At 37.2% G+C, this 22,131-nt stretch overlaps 1 protein-coding gene across 2 annotated transcripts in view; it reads left to right on the top strand.

Annotated features, from left to right (window-relative positions):
- The first annotated feature begins 5,801 nt into the window (after positions 1-5,801).
- Positions 5,802-22,131, top strand: part of LOC138710223 (uncharacterized) — a 481,621-nt gene continuing 465,291 nt past the window's right edge. For both annotated transcript variants that reach the window (XR_011335182.1, XM_069840883.1), the window contains exon 1: positions 5,802-7,876. Coding sequence is in view for 1 of the 2 variants with exons in the window: in XM_069840883.1 (XP_069696984.1) it covers positions 6,203-7,876 (1,674 nt within the window). In the remaining variant the exon portion in view is untranslated. The remainder of the gene's footprint in view (positions 7,877-22,131) is intronic.

Genomic DNA, 22,131 nt, shown 5'->3' with positions numbered 1-22,131 from the left:
AAATTGAAAGGGTTGAACTCTACCTTTTCAATAGCATATATTACATATATCACGGCTACAGGTATAAAAATATCATTTTTACTGTGTATAAATATACAGGGACATCATTTTATTTCTACTAATATTTTAATATTAACCTGGCTATACCTTTAGAGAACCGGAAACACCGTTCGCTACCCCCTTCCACGACTGGAGTTCGATGATACTGGCGTAAAACACAAACAAATCACTTTAATTAGGTATAGGAGGGAAGAAAAGTACTTCAGCCATTTACGTAAACTAGGAAATATCGCGATTTTGAGTTCGATAATTTTCATTAGGGTCTTGTTTAATCAAAATGCAGTACTGTATTAACAATAAGTGTTTTTACTCACGAACTGAGTTATCCATGCGAACGTATTCATTATGCAGTGTATATTATACTGTCTACAGCACATTAGCGTACGATATAGAGAATGAAGTTAAATTGAAAAATAATCATAATATGGATATTTAAACACATTTCTGAAAATGGTGACCGTTCATTTCGATACAGGCTTCAGTTCTTTTGTGCATATTATCGCATTATAGACTATTGCATCTAATTCCAATTGCCAGTTTCGTCCTTCGTACTAGTAACTCATGTTGAAATAATTCTGTACCTACTCTATAAAAGAGTACCTTACGTACTATAAATTCAATCTTCACTTCTGCCCGACCCGCACAGATAAAATTACTCAGACATGCTATCTACTGTCCGTCCAAGTGGTTATGCTGCAGGATAGTAGAAAGGGGGGAAAATCACGTGACAGTTAATTACTTAACGAGGCCCTTTTATTTAAGTTATTTTAAACAGTTGTATAATATCACGTAAACGTCCAATTCCTAACAGAAATTAATGTTTTCAGAAAAGAGCTAGACAGCTCAGTTTTTACAGAAGGGCGAGCAGAAGCAGGTGGGGGAAATCGAGATGCGACGTAGGCAAACTGACAGTACCTGTGCGAAAATATGATTCAATATTGAAAGCTCTTTCGTCACTGGAAAACGCGAACATATTTCTGGAAATTACTATACTCACTAGCTCAGTGCTGTTTACCATATGCGGCCTTGGTTCTGTGTGGAGGACAGTTGGAACTTGATTAGTAGAAGGGGTGGGAGTGAAGTACATTCAAAAACTCAGGTACAATAAAAACTGAAGTAATAATAAAATGATGTCCCTGTATAATTTGCTCTAATCAAACATTTTAGGAGTCGAAATCTGTTGCACATTTTTTACCTTTCACAGCTTAGACAACATTGGAAGTTAGATATAGAGGTATTGGACATTATTGTAAGTTAGACATAATTTTATCGAATTTAGTTTGCAGTAGACATATTGGTGTTAAACCCGTTTTCTTAGACGTATTGTCATTAGAACTATGGAATTAGACAATATTGGAAGTTAGACATGGAGGTACTGGACATGATTTTAAGTTAGACGTAGTTTTATCGAATGTTATTTGCATTAGGCATATTGGTATTAGACCCGCTTTCTCAGACCTTCTGTCATTAGATCTAAGAAATTAGACAATACAGGAAGTTAGACATAGAGGCACTGGACATGATTTTAAGTTAGACGAAGTTTTATCGAATGTCATTTACATTAGGCATATTGGTATTAGACCCGCTTTCTCAGACCTTCTGTCATTAGACCTAAGAAATTAGACAATATAAGAAGTTAGACATAGAGGTACTGGACATGATTTTAAGTTAGACGTAGTTTTATCGAATGTCATTTACAGTAGGCGTATTGGTATTAGACCCGCTTTCTCAGACCTTCTGTCATTAGACCTAAGAAATTAGATAATATTGGAAGTTAGGCTTAGAGGTATTGGACATGATTGTAAGTTAGACATAGTTGTAATAAACTTCATTTTACATTAGACTTATTGGTATTAGACTCGCTTTCTTAGATCTTCGGTCGTTAGACCTAAGGAATTAGACATTATTGTATTAGATGTTACATATTTAGACGTACTGACCGCTAACCCGTTTCTGTAACACCAAGTTAGTATTTTAATCTACTAGCGCTGTGTATGTAACATTACTACTACTACTACTACTATTACTAATAATAATAATAATAATAATAATAATAATAATAATAATAATAATAATAATAATAATAATAATAATAATAAAATTATTACTGGTACTACTACTGCTAATAATAATAATAATAATAATAATAATAATAATAATAATAATAATAATAATAATAATATTATTATTATTATTATTGATATAATATAATATTGTTTTATTTGATGCTCAGTCTAATTGACATATCACAATTTAAAAAAAATTAATGACATTGACATATGGTATTATGAAACTTAAGCAAATGTTTTCGCCCTTCGTGCATCAGGCATTTTTTTATACAATCTCTTGTACATTTTATGTGTTGTTGTGGAATCTGTACAAACTAATTAAAACACAATCTATAATACGATGAAAGAGTAATGGAACGGAGAAAAATTCTCTCCGGCGCCGGTATTTGAACCCGGGTTTTCAGCTCTACGTGCTGACGCTTTATCCACTAAGCCACACCGGATTCCACCCCGGCGTCTGAAGAATCGTCTCAGTTTTAAGTTCAACTCTTGGGTTCCCTCTATTCCGTCGGATCCCAGCCAAAATAGTCACTCATTACGAGTACACCTCAGCACATGTGTGGACTTCGGTCCTAGGTTCATAGATATCTATGACGTAGTGCAGAGGGCGGCCACTAGAGGGAACCCAAGAGTTGGAATTTAAAACTGAGACGATTCTTCCGACGCCGGGGTGGAATCCGGTGTGGCTTAGTGGATAAAGCTTCATCACGTAGAGCTGAAAATCCGGGTTCAAATCCCGGCGCCGGAGAGAATTTTTCTCCGTTCCATTACTCTTTGATCGTAAGATGACGCAGAATATCTGCATGGAAATATCATATGTACTTCGGTACATTATAATAACATATATGATATGCGTAAATCACTTCGTGATTTAATACGGCGCTTATTCCGTCAGATCCCGGCCAAAATAGTCACTCATTACGAGTGCACCTCAGCACATGTGTGGACTTCGGTCCTAGGTTCATAGATATCTATGACGTAGTGCAGAGGGCGGCTACTAGAGGGAACCCAAGAGTTGGAGCTTAAAACTGAGACGATTCTTCCGACGCCGGGATGGAATCCGGTGTGGCTTAGTGGATAAAGCATCATCACGTAGAGCTGAAAACCCGGGTTCAAATCCCGGCGCCGGAGAGAATTTTTCTCCGTTCCATTACTCTTTGATCGTATGATGACGCAGAATATCTGCATGGAAGTATCATATGTACTTCGGTACATTATAATAACATATATGATATGCGTAAATCACTTCGTGATTTAAGACGGCGCTTATTCCGTCGGATCCCGGTCAAAATAGTCACTCATTACGAGTGCACCTCAGCACATGTGTGGACTTCGGTCCTAGGTTCATAGATATCTATGACGTAGTGCAGAGGGCGGCTACTAGAGGGAACCCAAGAGTTGGAACTTAAAACTGAGACGATTCTTCCGACGCCGGGGTGGAATCCAGTGTGGCTTAGTGGATAAAGCGTCAGCACGTAGAGCTGAAAACCCGGGTTCAAATCCCGGCGCCGGAGAGAATTTTTCTCCGTTCCATTACTCTTTGATCGTATGATGACGCAGAATATCTGCATGGAAATATCATATGTACTTCGGTACATTATAATAACATATACAGCCTATAATATAATGTTGAACCAACTATTTGAGGTAAACTTGTGTTGATTAACGATCTAAAATATAAAATACAAATATAGAATTTAATATATAAATAAAATTGTAGCTGACCTGTCTGTCTTATATTTAAATTATGACATATGAAATTGCAAACATGATAAAACTATTTGGTTCCTCTTTAAACTTCATAATAGCTTCCATTAGTTGAATATTTGTTGCGAGTCTTGGTCTCTGGTACATCACTCGTTTTTTAGTGAAGTATTCTGAAATGTATTGATTATTCTAATCAATTTTGGATGGAAAATCTTGTATAATACAAACGATAAAATTGTGATCGGAATACGCACATTTAAGAAGGCGTGTGCAGCACTGGGTTATCATGAGGAACCAAATAGTTTTATCATGTTTGCAATTTCATATGTCATAATTTAAATATAAGACAGACAGGTCAGCTACAATTTTATTTATATATTAAATTCTATACCTGTATTTTATATTTTAGATCGTTAATCATCACAAGTTTATCTCAAATAGTTGGTTCAACATTATTTTATAGGTCGTGTTTTAATTAGTTTGTACAGATTCCACAACAAGACATAAAATGTACAAGATATTGTATAAAAAAAATGCCTGATGATGCCCGAAGGGCGAAAACGTTTGCTTAAGTTTAATAATACCAATGATCATTTACATATGTAAATGTCATTAATTTTTTTAAATTGTTATATGTCAATTAGACTGAGCATCAAATAAAACAATATTATATTATATCATATTGTATTGACTATCTGAATATCTTTCATCATGCTTTCTAAGATTATTATTATTATTACTATTATTAGTATTATTTGAAGTTTTCGATAGTAGTGCCGAATGATAGCGATCGGTTTGGAAGTAAATCCCGAAAAGACAAAGTATATGATTATGTCTCGTGACCAGAATATTGTACGAAATGGAAATATAAAAATTGGAGATTTATCCTTCGAAGGGGTGGAAAAATTCATATATCTTGGAGCAGCAGTAACAAATATAAATGACACTCGGGAGAAAATTAAACGCAGAATAAATATGGGAAATGCGTGTTATTATTCGGTTGAGAAGCTTTTATCATCCAGTCTGCTGTCAAAAAATCTGAAAGTTGGAATTTATAAAACAGTTATATTACCGGTTGTTCTATATGGTTGTGAAACTTGGACTCTCACTCTGAGAGAGGAACATAGGTTAAGGGTGTTTGAGAATAAAGTGCTTAGGAAAATATTTGGGGCTAAGCGGGATGAAGTTACAGGAGAATGGAGAAAGTTACACAACGCAGAACTGCACGCATTGTATTCTTCACCTGACATAATTAGGAACATTAAATCCAGACGTTTGAGATGGGCAGGGCATGTAGCACGTATGGGCGAATCCAGAAATGCATATAGAGTGTTAGTTGGGAGACCGGAGGGAAAAAGACCTTTGGGGAGGCCGAGACGTAGATGGGAGGATAATATTAAAATGGATTTGAGGGAGGTGGGATATGATGATAGAGAGTGGATGAATCTTGCACAGGATAGGGACCGATGGCGGGCTTATGTGAGGGCGGCAATGAACCTTCGGGTTCCTTAAAAGCCATTTGTAAGTAAGTAAGTAAGTGCCGAATGATATAGCTTGACTGCAGCTCACTAAATTTAAATTATCCAGTCCTTGGTGCAGTCCTCAAGACTGACGTCATCCTTATTCTCGACGTAACATTAATTTGAAATTGGTCCTTTTCGTCTGTCTCTGTGGCAGGTCAACTGCCCTCATTAAACTTCTACTATTGGAAGTGTCACGTAATGAATAAGAATTGGCAATTCACCCCGTTCATGAATCTATCGTGTACATAAAGCGAGTGATGGGAAACGGAATGTATGCTATGAGATCATTCAGAAGACAGACAGGCAACAATAGTTTGACATATCGAGTTATGTGCAGGTATACTTGAGAGAGACGGAGAGAGAGAAAGAGAGAGAGAGCGCGAGCGAGAGAGAGTAGCCAGCCTACTTTGTCTCTGGTAGAGCAGAGCTCTCCGTCTTGGACGACCAGTACCTGTCGAGTCGGTCACCAAGTGGAACACAGCCGCTGCTGCACGCGGGAAAGCAGCTTTTTCCCTTCTCCTCTCTCTTGCTGGTGGACTAACTCAAGTCGGTCGCTCGACCGCTAGCAAGCTGCAGGTTTTCTTCCGTCTGTGCCTGCGCGCTGGCATAGCGTTGTGATCGGTGACAAGTGACTGCGAGTGTGGTGCAAGTGTTCGTCGTGAAAGTGAAGTGATACTGTTTTATCAAAAGCGATAACATTATCAAGTGATAAAGAAGTGTGGCTGGAAAATGCGGCTCTCGTTAGGATTGTTTTAAACGTGCCGTTTTAAGTGTTTGAAACGCGTCGATAAAAACAGAAAACCTTATCTTCAGTGGGACGACACGAATCCAAAGTCTGTGAAGATGGATGATGTCGCTGATAGGTCCGCGGTGCCTCCTCCTCTTCCCCCCAAGACACGCAAGAACATCAACACCGGTGTAATTGCGAATAACCAAGTCATAACTACGTCTGGAACACCTCCCGTAACTAAGACAACGGTATTTGCAGCAGCGGGGACAGATGACGCTTCTGTGACACCTCCCACGGAACCCGAGCATCATGAGATGTTCAGCTTCAGTTTCCCCGAGGTACGGAGTCTAAACCTAGTGACGGGGCAGACGAGATCCCAGCCGCACAGTATCACAAATGGTGATCATCACGTTGTGAAGATACGTATCAACCCGGGAGACGATGCAATTTCTACTACGCAATATCCGGCTGTGCAGCAATATCCTTCTCTGTGTTCTAAGCCACAAGTATCCTCCTTTGGAAAACAAGAAACACAGTCACTGACACTGCAGCAGACTCATTACACGTCCAGTCCTGCCGAAGGCTGCATCAGAATCAGCGTTAGCAGCAACGATATCGATCAGCATCATCAGCACGAGGAGATGGTTCGCAGGTCGCCAGCACCTGGTGCATCCACTTCGAACCCTGGGAGCTTCATAAAGTCACAACCAGAACGAAGTAACCCGTACTTCTTCTACGGATCTTTCCCTTCAAATGGGATGGTGATTTCTAGTGGTCAGTCGTCACCAAGTGATACTCTCGACAGCGGTACTTGCAGTGATCTTGACGGAAGTACTCCGCCACCTTTGCCTAAAAAGAAATCGCCAGCTGCTACTGTCACGGTTACCGTCAACGGAGGTAGACATCGGCGAACTGGTAGCTTAACGAGCAGTGGAGCTGAAGTGGATAGTGACGATGATGGAAGCAACATTAGTTGTGATTCTCTCAACAGCAGCGATCTCAACGGAGTTACATCGATTATCGAAGAAATTCACCAAGGGAGGAAAGAGATCAATGAATTCGTGAAGGAGAAACATTCTGGAGTAATTGAAGAAATAAAGGGAATGGATGTCCAGAAGATTGTGAAACCACCCACACCACCTACGCCACCAACCTATCAAAAAGTAAACTCAAACATTCACCCCACCGGCCATTCACTTCCTCAAGGACTTCTTCAGGATATAAGGGACCGTACGGCTAAGCTTACTATAGTGCCTTCTCCTTGTAGCACCCTGACAAGAAAAACAAGGACATGGGCAGATGATATTTCCACGAAATCAAGCTCAAACTCGCAAAAATCTGGACAACAGGGAAATGAATTCAAAAATGGTAATGAAAGCTTCACCATATCACTGTTCAAACATCATGACATCTCCCCAACGTCAACTCTGTCATCTTCATCCTCTGATGACCAATCAAAGAGATCAATCGTGGAAGAGAAAACATATGAGGAACGCCAGAAAGAATCTGCAGAAAAACAAGCGTCCGGAAGCAAACTAGTGAACAATGGACAATCGTTCGACACTGATAGGTTCTACACGTTTCACTTGAACGAACATGTGACGGACAGCAAGGATACAGTGGAAGAAAAACGTATTGAGAACGAGGAAACTTTCGCAGGATACAGGGATTTACTTCAGGGCAAGGAATCGTCCTCAACGATTAGGAGCGCCAAGGGGACGGTCCGAGGGGTGAAGAACAGAGTCCGGGCCGGCATCGCCACCTTCCTCCAACTGCATTCAACCAAGGTAAGCCGTACTGTGCAGTCCTTTACAATATACAGGGACATCATTTTATTTTTACTTCAGTTTTTATTGTACCTGAGTTTTTGAATGTATTTCACTCCCACCCCTTCTACTAATGAAGTTCAACCGTCCTCCACACAGATTCAAGACCGCATATACAGTCATAGTAGCCTTACGGTATAGTAAACAGTACGTTCCAAAAATACGTTCGCGTTTTCCAGTGACGAAAGAGCTTTCAATACTACATCATTTTCCATTTCCTACGTCGCATCCCGGTTTCCCCCCACCTGCTTCTATTCCCCTCTGTAAATGCTAGTGGCTGGGCTGGCTTAGCTCTTTTCTGAGAACATTAATTTCTGTTAGGAATTGGACGTCTACGTAATATTATACCCATACAATTGTTTAAAATAACTTAAATAAAAGGGCCTCGTTAAGTAAATAACTGTCACATGATTTCCTCCCTTTCTACGACGTTGCGACGTAACCACTTGGACACACAGTAGATAGTATGTCTGAGTAATTTTATCTTTTCGGATCGGGCAAAGTGAAGATTGAATTTACAGTACGTAAGGTCTCTTTTATAGAGTAGGTACAGAATTATTTCAACATGAGTTACTGATACGAAGGACGAAACTGGTAATTGGACTTAGGTACAATAGTCTATAGTGCGATAATATGCACAAAGAACTAACGCTTATATCGAAATGAAGGAACACCATTTTCAAAAATGTATTTAAATATCCATATTATGATTATTTTTGAATTTAACTTCATTCTCTATATTGTACGCTAATGTGCTGTAGACAGTATAATATACACTGCATAATGAATACGTCCGCATGGAAAGCTCAGTTCGTGAGTAAAAACACTCATTGTTAATACGGTACTGTATTTTGATTAAACAAAAACCTAATGAAAATTATCAAACTCAAAATAGCGATATTTCCTAGTTTACGTAAATGGATGAACTACTTTCTTCCCTCCTATACCTAGTAACGTGATTTGTTTGTATATTACGCCAGTATCATCGAACTCCAGTCATGGAAGTGGGTAGCAAACAATGTTTCCGGTTCTTAATCGTTGATCCACTGGTATAGCCAGGTTAATATTAGAAATGTTAGTAAAAATAAAATGATGTTCCTGTAGTACAGCTGTATGATCTCTGTGTTTCTCTAATGCATGCTTGGATTGAATTACGTTATTTCTTGAAGCAATACATGGAGCTTCTGCTGGCACAAGAAAATAGTTACTTATTCTGAAGCCTAAACATTTATTAGTGAAGGAATTATAGTTACAACAAGAAAACGAGGCAATATAAAATGTAATTATAGTAAGTGGCTATCATATACATTAAATATAAATTTTTGTCATTATAGTTTCTGTAAACTGCAACGTATCAACCCTCCATTGTAATACACTTTCCCAGTGCTTCACAATTGCTCTGAAAAAGGCTTGTAGTAGGTTATGTTAGCTCCAGTGACCTCAAATGCGTATTAGATTCAGTGAATTAGCACTTCAGTCACTTTGGTATGGACTTTTGTTTTAAGAATTATTCTCTGTGAAACCGCAAACAATGTAACCTGACGGTGTTGTTAATTCAGGGGGACTCTACCTACCATTTGCATGGACAAGCTTTATTTAAGTATTCTCTCGAATTTGCATCACGTTCTTCTCGCCTAAACTGAAACAAGTTGATAACATCAATATTAAAAGAAGTCTATTAATACTTTTGGGCCACCAAGTAAGACACCATTTGGAAAAACACTTGTTGAAAATAGGTTTGTTTCTGCAGCGTATTTGTGATGGTTTGACAACTGTTTGTAAACTGTTTCAACCTCAATTATTGCGCATGATCCGAGATGATTGGTTTGAAATTAATTTCAAGTACTGTAATAGTAATATGCGTTACAAGAGCGGTATGTTGAAGTTTTCATGTTCGAGGAAAAGTTTGAAAAAGCGAAACGTAGTTGAGCTTTTTTAATTTCCGAGAATTGAAAGAAAACATACCGCTCGTGTATCGTACATTATTTTGTGCGAAGATCGTTTATTACATACCTAAAAGAGGAATTTCTAATTAGTTGCAATGAAATCTCCATCTTGGTTTCTGTTCAATGACGGCAAATTTGCAAAACAAAAATATCTATCTTCAACATTGTTGCTTTAAAATGTTTTCTGTGTTTACTATACTACAGCAGGCCGTGATATACGTCTGTCTTTTTTTTCCCCAGTCTATGAGTCTGGAATCTTGTTGATTTTTTCACGGCTTCCTTAATGTTACTTGCATCACGAATGCAGTAACTTTAGTGGAGTTGTAGAATTTACTTAATTTTTGCAAATATTTAAAAACAATAATTAACAGTGCAATTTAGGTGAAATCGCAGTGGTAAGTTTCCAATTTATAATTATTACTATATTGAACGTCTCTAAAAGTAATATGTTAAAAGCCTAAAGCAGTAAAATTAAAATGTCACTTAAGCGGTAAGAAGAGGGAAATTGTTATGTGTGTTAGGTTGGGAATACTGAATGTGGAATTTTAGACTTTCCGCGGATTGGTTTTTTGCGGAAACCACGCAAATACGCACGATCTCGCACAAAATAATTTACAATCTCATATGTATTGAAGATGTTATTAAATTTCACAGTAGGCCAATGTCTTAATAACCAATGTAGATAAGCATGGAAACATAAAATATAAATGCAAAGAGTACGTATGTAGCCAGTCCCGTGAATACAAGTAAAGCACAACTAGTTTTATGCGCATGCGTCATTCTAGTTTGAGAGTGGTGTGCTCTTGATACGCAAATTTTTCTGACCGTTAGGAAATGGTTTGGTGACGGTTTGAAATATTGCAAGAACGCCTGACTTCAATCAGCAAGTAGTCAGAGTTTGATGTTATCCCTTGCACGAACAGTGAAGTCGATGTGCATATGCTCATGACGGTTGGGAACTGCTGCAAAAAGAAACCTAATGTTGAAATACATGTCTTTTATAGCGTTATATCTGAATACTCGGGCGTAGGTGTCAATTTCAGACGTTTCTTTGGGTACTTGCTCACTTGTCAGTAGAACCATCGCCGCAGCGATTTTATAAAGTTGGTATGTGGAGCAGGTTTGACACAACAGTTTCTGTCTTGACAGTGCTAAGTAAGGATGATTTTATATTTTGGGGAAATGGTACAATTATGGCAATGGAAGGGGCAGTACTCAGACAAAAGATACCCAAACCCTTCGTTTTCCAGAAATTTCATTTGTACTTAGATTTCTAACATAGAAAGCCGACAGATATGAGTCACTCGACTGAATGGGCTCTGGAAAAGAGTAGCAGATCCTACAATTTTATCATAATAAAGTAGATCAAAATACGCTTAAAATCTTATTTAATATATTAACATGTACAACATATTTATAACATCATGTATATATGTATGTATGTATGTATGTATGTATGTATGTATGTATGTATGTAAATGTTAAATGTTATGTTTTATTTAACGACGCTCGCAACTGCAGAGGTTATATCAGCGTCGCCGGATGTGCCGGAATTTTGTCCCGCAGTTCTTTTACATGCCAGTAAATCTACTGACATGAGCCTGTCGCATTTAAGCACACTTAAATGCCATCGACCTGGCCCGGGATCGAACCCGCAACCTTGGGCATAGAAGGCCAGCGCTATACCAACTTGCCAACCAGATCGACTGTATGTATGTATGTATGTATGTATGTATGTATGTATGTATGTATGTATGTATGTATGTACACTACCGGTCAAAAGTTTTCGAGCACCTATCACAACTATGGATTTGTGGTTAAAACATGGATTTCGTTTTGAATATTCTGTCATATAATGCTAGAGAGAGAAAATATTTATTTTGTAGATCTATTTAGTTTTTCGGATGTGTTTGTACATTGAAATAAAGTATATAGTTGTTTTCATGGCTGATCAAAAACTTTTGACCAGTAATGTATGTATGTATGTATGTTATATTTTATTTAACGACGCTCGCAACTGCCAAGGTTATATCAGCGTCACCGGTGTGCCGGAATTTTGTCCCGCAGGAGTTCTTTTACATGCCAGTAAATCTACTGACATGAGACTACCTCGGGCATTAAAGGCCAGCGCTATACTAACTGCGCCAACCAGGCCGACTGTATATATGCATGTATGCATGCACGTATGTATGTATGTATGTATGTATGTATGTATGTATGTTTTGCATTTCTGGAAAATGTTTTTCTCGTGCAAGTTGTGAAAAGGTGATATCAGACTTAATAGAATACATATTTTTCCCTTTATGTCCGAAAATGAACCTTGCCTAATATAATCTATTCTTTCCACACAGAATTCAGCTGTTTGCAATGTATAGGCTTTTGGAGGACTTCCATTCGCCTTTTACTTCCTGCTGTAGGTCATTCATTGTTTTACCATTTTTCAAGGCGCTATAGAATTGGAGGTGTTTTTATATCCGTGACGAAGCTGTTATCAGTGCAAAAAGTGCAATTTGATGATTCGACATTTCTTCTCTTATAAAGGTGGGCTACCAAACATATCGAGGGCATCACGCCAGAAGTGCGTATCAACAAAACTGCAGGCTTACATTAGAGACATTTCATGTAGAATAATTTTTCCTATCCTTGTCTACTAACAGGGTACTTTCTTTGATTCTTGTCGGCCTGGGTGACGCAGTCGGTAGAGTGCTGGTCTTCTGTGCCTGAGGTTGCGGCTTCGATCCCGCCAGGTCGATGGCATTTAAGTGTACTTAATTTCGACAGACACATCAGTAGATTTACTGGGATGTAAAAGAACGTCTACAGGACGAAATTCCGGCACACCGGCGACGCTGATGAAACTTTGGCAGTTGTGAGTGTCGTTAAATAAAACACAACTGAAAAAAAAAAAGTTATTTGATTCTTCCCCATGCACACTGTAATTCCCAAACAAATCTGAACAAATTACATTTAAATATTTAAATAACCCTGCATTTGTTGATATGTTGATGCCCTCGATATGTCCTGTTGTCAAGAACAAAGGTTGTGTTTCTTTCTGCGTAATTCTGAAATCAATGTTTGCTTACACTTATATAGAATAGTCAAAGTCTCGATTCGGTGATTGGACTTACCTGTAAGACATTCTTAAGAGTTCTTAACACATCTTTTCCTCACTGAAGGTTTCGTACACGTAAGATTTAGTGTTGATTCTAGAGCAGCGTGAACTTCAGATTGACCCTGCATAGGTGAAGGGACTGGTGAGCAGTAATATACTGTATAAGCCTTTCCACTTTACAGTAGTTGCCTCTAATACCGGTTCCTCTCGCTAGAGGGGAGCACATTCATCGTGTTGCGATAGGCGTACTTGTCTGTCAGATTGCCAATGTGTCGCGGAAAGTGAGGAGATTGCGTATCAAGTTGTATATTAAATTATGAAGGACTATAGTTATAGTATTTATTAAACACAAATATATACATCCTTCAACCATTTTGATTTGTTCTGGAGGCCTACCTCGGGTCCTTGCAGAGTGAGGGTGGTTGTGGAGTTTGGTTGAATGATGATGATCGTGAGGGGAACGGGAGAACCCCGAGAAAAACTCCTAGCGATCACCACAAAATCCTTCATGGCCTAGACAGGACTCGAACTCGGGTCGTCACGACAGAAAGCAGAGATGTTAACAACTCGGTCGCTATTGCGAAGAGAGCATTCGCCCGAAGAAACGGGGAAAATACGAAAAACTGCCGTCAGGACAGTCAGTCGAACACGGACCTGCAGAATATAAGGCGGACGTATTACCTATTATAGCACGGCACTCCATAGTAGACCTTATCTATTAAAATATAACTCATGAAACAACATTTTGCTTGCTTCTTATATTAAGTAAGAAGTAAACAAAGTGCTGTATAAGTAGTTTGTAATTGCTAACATACATATGCTTTCGATTGCTGAACTTCTTGAGCTCTGCTACTCTGACAATATAGAAAATATAGAAATAATATACTGGCATCGATATGTAGATGACATAATAGTCCTATATAATGGAAACAAAAGACAAATAGAAAACCTACATCAACAACTCAACAAAATACATTCCAAATTAAAGTACACAATAGAAACAGAACATAACCAAACTATAAACTTCTTAGACATCACCATAACCAAAACAAATAACAGACACGAATTCAAAATATACAGGAAACCCACCACAACCACAACACATATACACAATTCATCAAACCATCCCATACAACATAAACATGCAGCTTTCCGTACAATGACACACAGAGTAATTAATATACCAATGAACAGTGACAACTACACTGAAGAATTAAACATAATAAAATATATACCACAAGACAATGGATATAACCCTAACATAATAGACACACTAATAAAAAAGGCAAAGCAAAAACAGAACAAACCAACACGAACACCACATGAGAATAAATACATAACATTAACATATCACACTACCAATACTCACAAAATTGCAACTTCATTCAGAAAACTAAAATACAAGATAGCATACAAAACAAATAAGACAACACAGAAATATCTAAATAATCACATTAAACATTCAAATAAATATAATTCAACTGGAGTTTACAAATTAAAATGCAATAGTTGCCCACATTTTTACATAGGACAGACAGGAAGATCCTTTCATACAAGATATAATGAACATATTAAAGCTATAACCAAGCCCTACATCACATCAAATTACGCAGAACACATTATCAACAATAATCATGACTACAATAATATAGAAACAGATATGGAAATTTTACACATCACACCAAAAAGTTCACAGTTAAACATCTTAGAACAATACGAAATATATAAACATACAATAACATACCCACAACATATACTTAATACACAATTACAGTTCAATACCCACACATTATTCGATGTCATGATACGTCATAACACACAAACAACCATCCCCCACCATAAGAGCAACACACCCCCACCCCTACAACTGACAAATGCACATCGCAGAATTCAAGATCACCAGTAGTTCAGGAGACACTGATGAAAACGAAACATCACGTCGAAACGGGCCGTCTGTCGAAGGTATATACTTTTTTTTTTTTAATTTTAACACTTTTTAACGTGTGACTAAACAATTTTATGTTTTTAACAAAGTGTTAACGTGAACTATAATCAAAGAAAATTTCATTTCTTATTAGCCTATGTGGCAAGTAGAATTGCATTATATTTTATGATAGCACGATAGGTGAGTACCTACGATAAATGACTTCAGTTTTTACGTACGAGAGAATTCTCTCTGGAACTCTCTCATTCAAGGTCAGGTTCCTTTACGTGTCGTAAAACACACCGGCAACCGCTTGTTGCTCTTTTCATCCGAAGGAAGCTATTCTTGGATCTAGTCTATCGCTCTCGATCGACTTCGAATCCACGAACCTCGAGTGTAATGGCGAACGAGTTAACTATTCGATTACCGACGAATACAACATGAAAAGTAAATGGTACATAATTTGTATATAAAGGATTTTTTCCCCAAATATGAAACGTAATTTCTAGAAATTAATATTGAATTTATTTTACATTGTTGATTTAATTGTATTTACCCTCACCTGCATTGCATTATGTTAGAGTCGTTTGTTTAAACACGGGAATTAAAACGTTGTCACACAAAACGAACGTCACTCGAATGATCTGTTATTAGAACTGCATCCAAACTAGATTACAAGTGAACATTCGTGGTTTACAAAATATTCTGGTCGCAGGATATTTACAAAAGCACTCTAATGATAATGATAAATATCGGTAACAAAATTAAATAAATACTAGGAAAACGTTAGCAGACACGAAATTTGAGAGCTCGTTTTGTTGAATGAAAACAGTGAGACTATGATAAAGATTATTCTATCTTGTACAATATTTTACTACTAATTTTAGTATACGAGTAATGATATAATCATTATAACCACCACCACCACCACCACCACCACCACCACCACCACCATCATCATCACATCATCATCATCATTATTATATACTCTAAGACAGGTATGCTCATTCTCTGACTCCCGATTGCGTTCTGTAATCACATCCTTCGAATGTAGAGCATGCTGTTACCCGTTCGAAGCTCGACGGATGGCTGCAAAAGGCAGTTCAAGTACTTAGTAAACGCACGAACAGTGCGGGACAATGACAGTCAAAACCTTCTGTAAGCAAACGGTCATTCCGTGCAGTGTGGGAGGAAGACTATTTTTGTTGTAATTTCGGTGAAAACGGAAAGTGATTACTATATTGTAAGGTACTGTCAAAATACTACTGAGCAACATAAAACTACATTATAGGCTCTGCTACCCAGAACATGCCGAAGTGACAGAGAGGCTGTTTTCTGTAATATAGCCTATTTTCATGTACCAACGTTATTATTATTATTATTATTATTATTATTATTATTATTATTATTATCATTAGACCTATTATTATTACTATTATTATTGTGGTGATTTTATTCCAGCAAAAATAGATATTTTGATAAAATAATTTTTCAGGAGTGCATCGTGCACTACAGTTTCAAGAATTGAAAGCACTTCATGAAAGGCCAAACATTGAAGAGAGTCGAACAATTCCGAGTCTATGTTTTGGAGCAAGTTAGCCTATGCAGTATGTTGGAAATTAGCTAAGGCACTAAAACCCTTCACGGATGGTGAACTTGTTAAGAGATGTATGGTGCCTTAACAAAATATAGTTAATTATGTCTCTGTATTGCAACAGTTCAAATGTGAATTCACAGAACATAGATTTAGTGATTTTAGACGTATGGAGAGTGATATTAGTAAGTTATTTTTGTTAATCTTTTCATAAATTTAGTACAATCCGTGAGAGTGCAGTTCCAGGACGAGTTAATTGATTTACTAAGTAACGTGGAATTCAGAACTAAATGCAGAGAATATGACTTGACAAGCATAGAATTATTTTAAAAATGAACAAAACTAAATATTACAAGATGAGCCACTGTGTTAGCTACCTTCGCCTCGACATATGTGTGCGAACAATTATTTTCGAGAATGAAGGTTATTAAATCCAAACAGAGGTCCCGATTAACAGTTGAGCATCTTTAGCGCATTGCAGTAAATTCGTTGGAAATAGATTCCCGATTACTATATGGTGGAATATGGAAATGATATTATCTATGATATTATTATATCATAACTATATTAAATATAATAAATAATGTAATAACTGAATATTGCAGTGTATACTCTTTCCTTTTTCAAATTCAGTTTATTATCCGTATTTGTAAGAGTGTAAGAACTATGCTACGGGCGGTGCTGCAATGTAGTTGCGGAGCCCAGTCCATACACTGTGTGTGTTATGCATGTAATCGGGGCTTTTACAATTTTGAGCATACCTGCTCTAAGATGTCTCTTTCGGAAGTTTGTTCGTTACTTTTGTGGGAATTTCGAGAGAACATTAGAAAGTCACGAGTACAACTATGATTCTCTCTTCATTTGTCGGCAGGATGAGAAGTCCTTAATGTCATTATTAAATTACAAACAGATGTTCTCTAATGTCTAGCAGAGCTTCATTTATTATTCTGTTTCTCCATTTCACACGTTCCATTCTTGTCCATATCCACATTTCATATGTTTCTAGTCGTTTCTCTTCACTTCGTCGTAATGTCCATGTTCCTGCACCACACAAACCACACTCCACACAAAACAGTTCACTGGTCTCTTACTTAGAGATCCGCAGAAGATGCTCCTTCTTCTGTTAAAAGTTTCCTTTGGCGTTGCTATCCACGTTCTGACTTCCTGGCAGCAGCTCATGTTATTGCTTATAGTACACCCCAAGTATTTGAAGCTGTCCACTTGTTCTACTGCCTCATTTCGCATTCTCACGTTCACTTCCTTTTTTTTTTCAACAACCATGGTCTTCGTATTGTTTGCATTTATCTTCATCCCATACTGCTCACAGCTGTCATTTAGCTCCAGTAGCATATCCCTTAGTATCGTATTATCTTCTGCTAACAACGCCATATCACCAGCAAATATTACGCATTTTATTCTTCTTCCTCCTACTATCACCCCTCCCTCCCATGTTCTGAAAACAATTCTTCCCTAAATCCTCCAAATAGAGTTGAAAAGGGTATGTGATAAAGGGCATCTTTGTACTCCTGTTCCTATTTCATTTCCCTCTGACATTTTTTCTCCTTGACTTTATTGTTCGTTAATTCCACCTCCAGTTGGCTACCTCTGTGACGTCATTTCATAAATAAGTTAGATTTTCATTACTTATTTCTCAGTCACCCGCTGACAAAAACAGTTGCTTAGTTGTCTCGTGAGTGATGCCTTATTGGTGTCACTTATGAATTTAAAATCCGTCTTCGAACAGTTGTCTAATAAAACAAACATTATAATATTCAATATTTTGTCCATAAATATCAATGCAAAACAGATTATATTTTGATCACTCATCTATTATCTGGCAGCACATCTCACTTGACGATATGTGTCAGAGAAAGAACAATTGTTTGTATGCATCTTAAGTCTGATTAGTGTAATATGTAGCTAATCGGCGATGTATGCAATGGAGGGGGAAATGAACTTGTCATCCTACCCTATTATCTTCTGGACTAGTTGTCTCATAAGTGGTGCCTTGTTGGTATCACTTGTGAGGTTCAGACCTGTCTTCGGACATTTGACTAAACAACAACAACACCTAAAATTGTAAAAAGAATTCCACTACGAAATTTAAAAAATAGTAAAACTAGGCTGTGGTCAGGGAACTTAGCTCACGAAATCGTGTTCTGTACTCCAACCACGAGAAAGTCTCAGGGGAAGGAGACGCAGCGGGGTAATGCTGTGAATGAATGTTGATGTCATAAGATATCATAAGGTGACACACGTGGATACACGTATCTCTATTGGCTAACTCTCACAGCACAAACGATAACACTGATACACATATTTATACTACCCTAGTTACAAAATTATATTACTGTTAATCTCCTGCCTTTTAATCCCTCCATACAGGAAATAACATATGCAGGAGAGCGCATGTTTTTTAAACTGACGTTATAACGGTAATATTATCCATCTACTTCGCTCCAATAGATGACGCAATAGTAAGCACATTCCTTTCAAGGCTAATCTCCTGGTTGGAGAACAGTATTAATTCACGCACGTACTTATGTGACTTGTAATAAATATAGGCCTAAGATATGTTTTGGCACTTTAAATAAAATGTTGTAACAAATAAAATTTTTGTCTTGAAAAACAGTAATTTCTAATAAAATCGTACTAAAAATAACATTTAACTTGTACACAAAATGTCGCGTTATTTCGCACGTTTAACTTCGATATTTTGACTGGAAGGGCTTGAAACGTACATTTTTTGCTTTTATCAGTTGAAAAAACCATTTTCACGAATTCTTGGTTTGCGAAATCTAGGTAGATCTAATGATCAGTGATCATGCTAGACTCGTCGAGTTGGAATCGCAGTAATTTTATGTATTCATTTTGAGATGTTTAACATGGTCAATTGCCCGTCTTTACACGGGAATTCTATTTCCACTTTATCGATTGTGCAACAAGGAGCGGCCTGGCTGTGCATGAGAGTCGAATGACATTTGGTGGATTAGGAAACGCGTTATGAAAGATGCCGCAGATAATGGGGCACGCACTCGGGCACAATGGCTTACGTAACGCAGCAATCCATTACAACTTGTTGCATTTCAAGAACTCTTTGATTATACATTTCAACAAGTTACCTTTCCCTCTTTCTCCGAAACTAATTCCTTTTAATAATTTAATAACAAAAGTGGCGGTCTGCTCAATATAAATAGCAGTAAATTGTATCATAGGCGCCGACTTCTTTGAAATGTTGAGGAGAAGACTGCATAAAAGTCTGAGAGTCCACCGCTGTAGAATAACGGTTAGCATATGTAACCGTGAAACGAGGGTTCAAATCCTGGTTAGGACTAGTTACCTGATTGAGGCTTTTTTCGGGGTTTTCTCTCTACCCAATAAAAGCAAATACTGGATAACTTTCAGCGTTGGACCCTGTACTCATTTCGCTGACATTATCACCTTAATTTCATCCAGATGCTAGATAACCATCGCAGTTGGTAAAGCGTCGTAAAATAAACCAATTAAAAAATCTGAGAAAACTTTAATTGCTATTTCTAAAAAATCTCGTTACGTATTTTTTTAAATAACATCGTCTGATCTTGCATACAGTACATACCTAAGCGTTACTTCGGCGCAGAGACTACAACGTGTTCATAATATGTGCGTCCGTTTCGTCTGCAATATTCCCCGGGCTGATCACATAACACCAACCCTCGAAATGTTGTCCTGGCTCCGTCTAGAAGATCGTAGAAAAATCCACTGTCTTTCCCTTCTCTTTCACATATTGCATTTCTCCACTCCTGTCTATCTTGCGTCTCGTTTTCAAAATTTATCCACCCATCATAACCTAGACACACGATCACAACACTCCTCAATATTATCCATTCCCTCCCACCGAACATCCTCATATTCATCTTCTTTCACTATGGCTGTTCCTCGACTTTGGAATTCCCTACCGAGTAATGTCAGGGACTGTCAGACATCAAATCAATTTAAGAATAGGCTAACGAGATATTTTTCTAACAATTATTGTCAACAATAATAGCTGTTTCAGGTTTCTCAATGTTTAATGGTTTTATATATATCACAGATAAATATCTAAATTATCTCATTATTATTATTATTACTATTATTATTATTACCCTACTATTATTATTATTATTATCATTATTATCATTATTATTATAACTATTTCTTACCAGTGTTTATTATTGTCACACTAACATTAGTTATCCAATTTTCATTATTTACTTTCATGTTGTTTTATGATCTAGATATTAATGTAATAACTATGTAAGCAAATGTATTTAATTAGAATTAGAGTCTGGCTGGGCGGAAGAGAAGGCCTACTGGCCTTAGTTCTGCCAGATTAAATAAATAAATAATAATAATAATTATTATTATTACCCATGGAAATTATTTATCCCAAGATTGTTGAAAGGATTTACGACCCTTATACACTAACTTTTCCTTTCACTGCTTTGTTCACCCCTCGTTGATCCTTGCAGCAATAATAGTTTTGCTGCCACTACTACAACCCAATTTATCATTCTATTTCCGTTTATTGCAGTTTTATTTTGGACAGTTTACTTTAGTAAGAATTCATCCAATAACAATAATAACTGCATCGCAATCGCTGATCATTTAACAAGCACATACCCATGACGACGACCATCACAAAAACGATCACTGAAACTAAGTGCTGAGAACGGTTACTTTTAAATATTTTCGAAACAAATTCAATTGTGTATGAAAAATGTTGAATATCAATAATAATATTTTGTTACATGATATTAATTATGAAAAACTATAGTCAGATACAATGTTAATTAAACTGTTAATTCCGTATTATTATTTTCGCTTGATAATATGAGTCATAAGTTATGACCATAATTTGAACTGAACTCAAAAATATGGATCACAAATAAAGAAGCGGATTTGCACTTGCATCATTTGTTTCACCTAACTTAAATTCAGAAAGAAGTCCACCGCTGTGGAGTAATGATTAGCATATCTGAGCGTGAAACGAGCGGTTCCGGGTTCGCATCCTGGTTGGGACAGTTTACTTGGTTGAGGTTTTTTTCCGGGATTTTCCCTCAACCAATTGAACCTAGGCGTTGGACCTCGGGTTCATTTCGCCATCATTAATGCACATATCATCATCATCTATATCAGCCATCGTCAAATGGCCTGCATACTAGTTCGGAGCGCCGAGACGCTGGCTGAGGAGGTGGTAGTGTGCAATGTGTCGAGCCAAGCCATCACAGAAGCCAACTTTCTGACCATAATTTACAAAGTGTTCTTCGATTGTGTTCTACACTGGCACTGACATCCAACATTCACCAGTTAGTGAGGGAAAAACGAATTTAAAAATCCAGGAAAACCAATGCTAATGATCAGCGAAAAATAATTTTTATCATTTGTTATTGACATGGTAATAAAATAACTTAGGCCTACTTCAGTCTTGTAACAGAAACGATAATATCTTTCATATGTTATACGTAATAACAAATAATTGGTTTTGTGATACATAGTGTCAGATAAAAAATGGATAATTTTATTTTATTGAAGACACTTGAACAAAGAAATAGGATGACATGATTTAAATATTAGTAATGGATTCGATTTGTTTAATATTTTGTAACAGTGAAAATGCAT

The sequence above is a fragment of the Periplaneta americana genome, chromosome 12 (genome assembly GCF_040183065.1).
Source record: "Periplaneta americana isolate PAMFEO1 chromosome 12, P.americana_PAMFEO1_priV1, whole genome shotgun sequence".
Classification (NCBI taxonomy): Eukaryota; Metazoa; Arthropoda; class Insecta; order Blattodea; family Blattidae; genus Periplaneta; species Periplaneta americana.
Note: the sequence above shows the minus strand (reverse complement) of the source record. Positions and strands in the feature narration are given on the sequence as shown.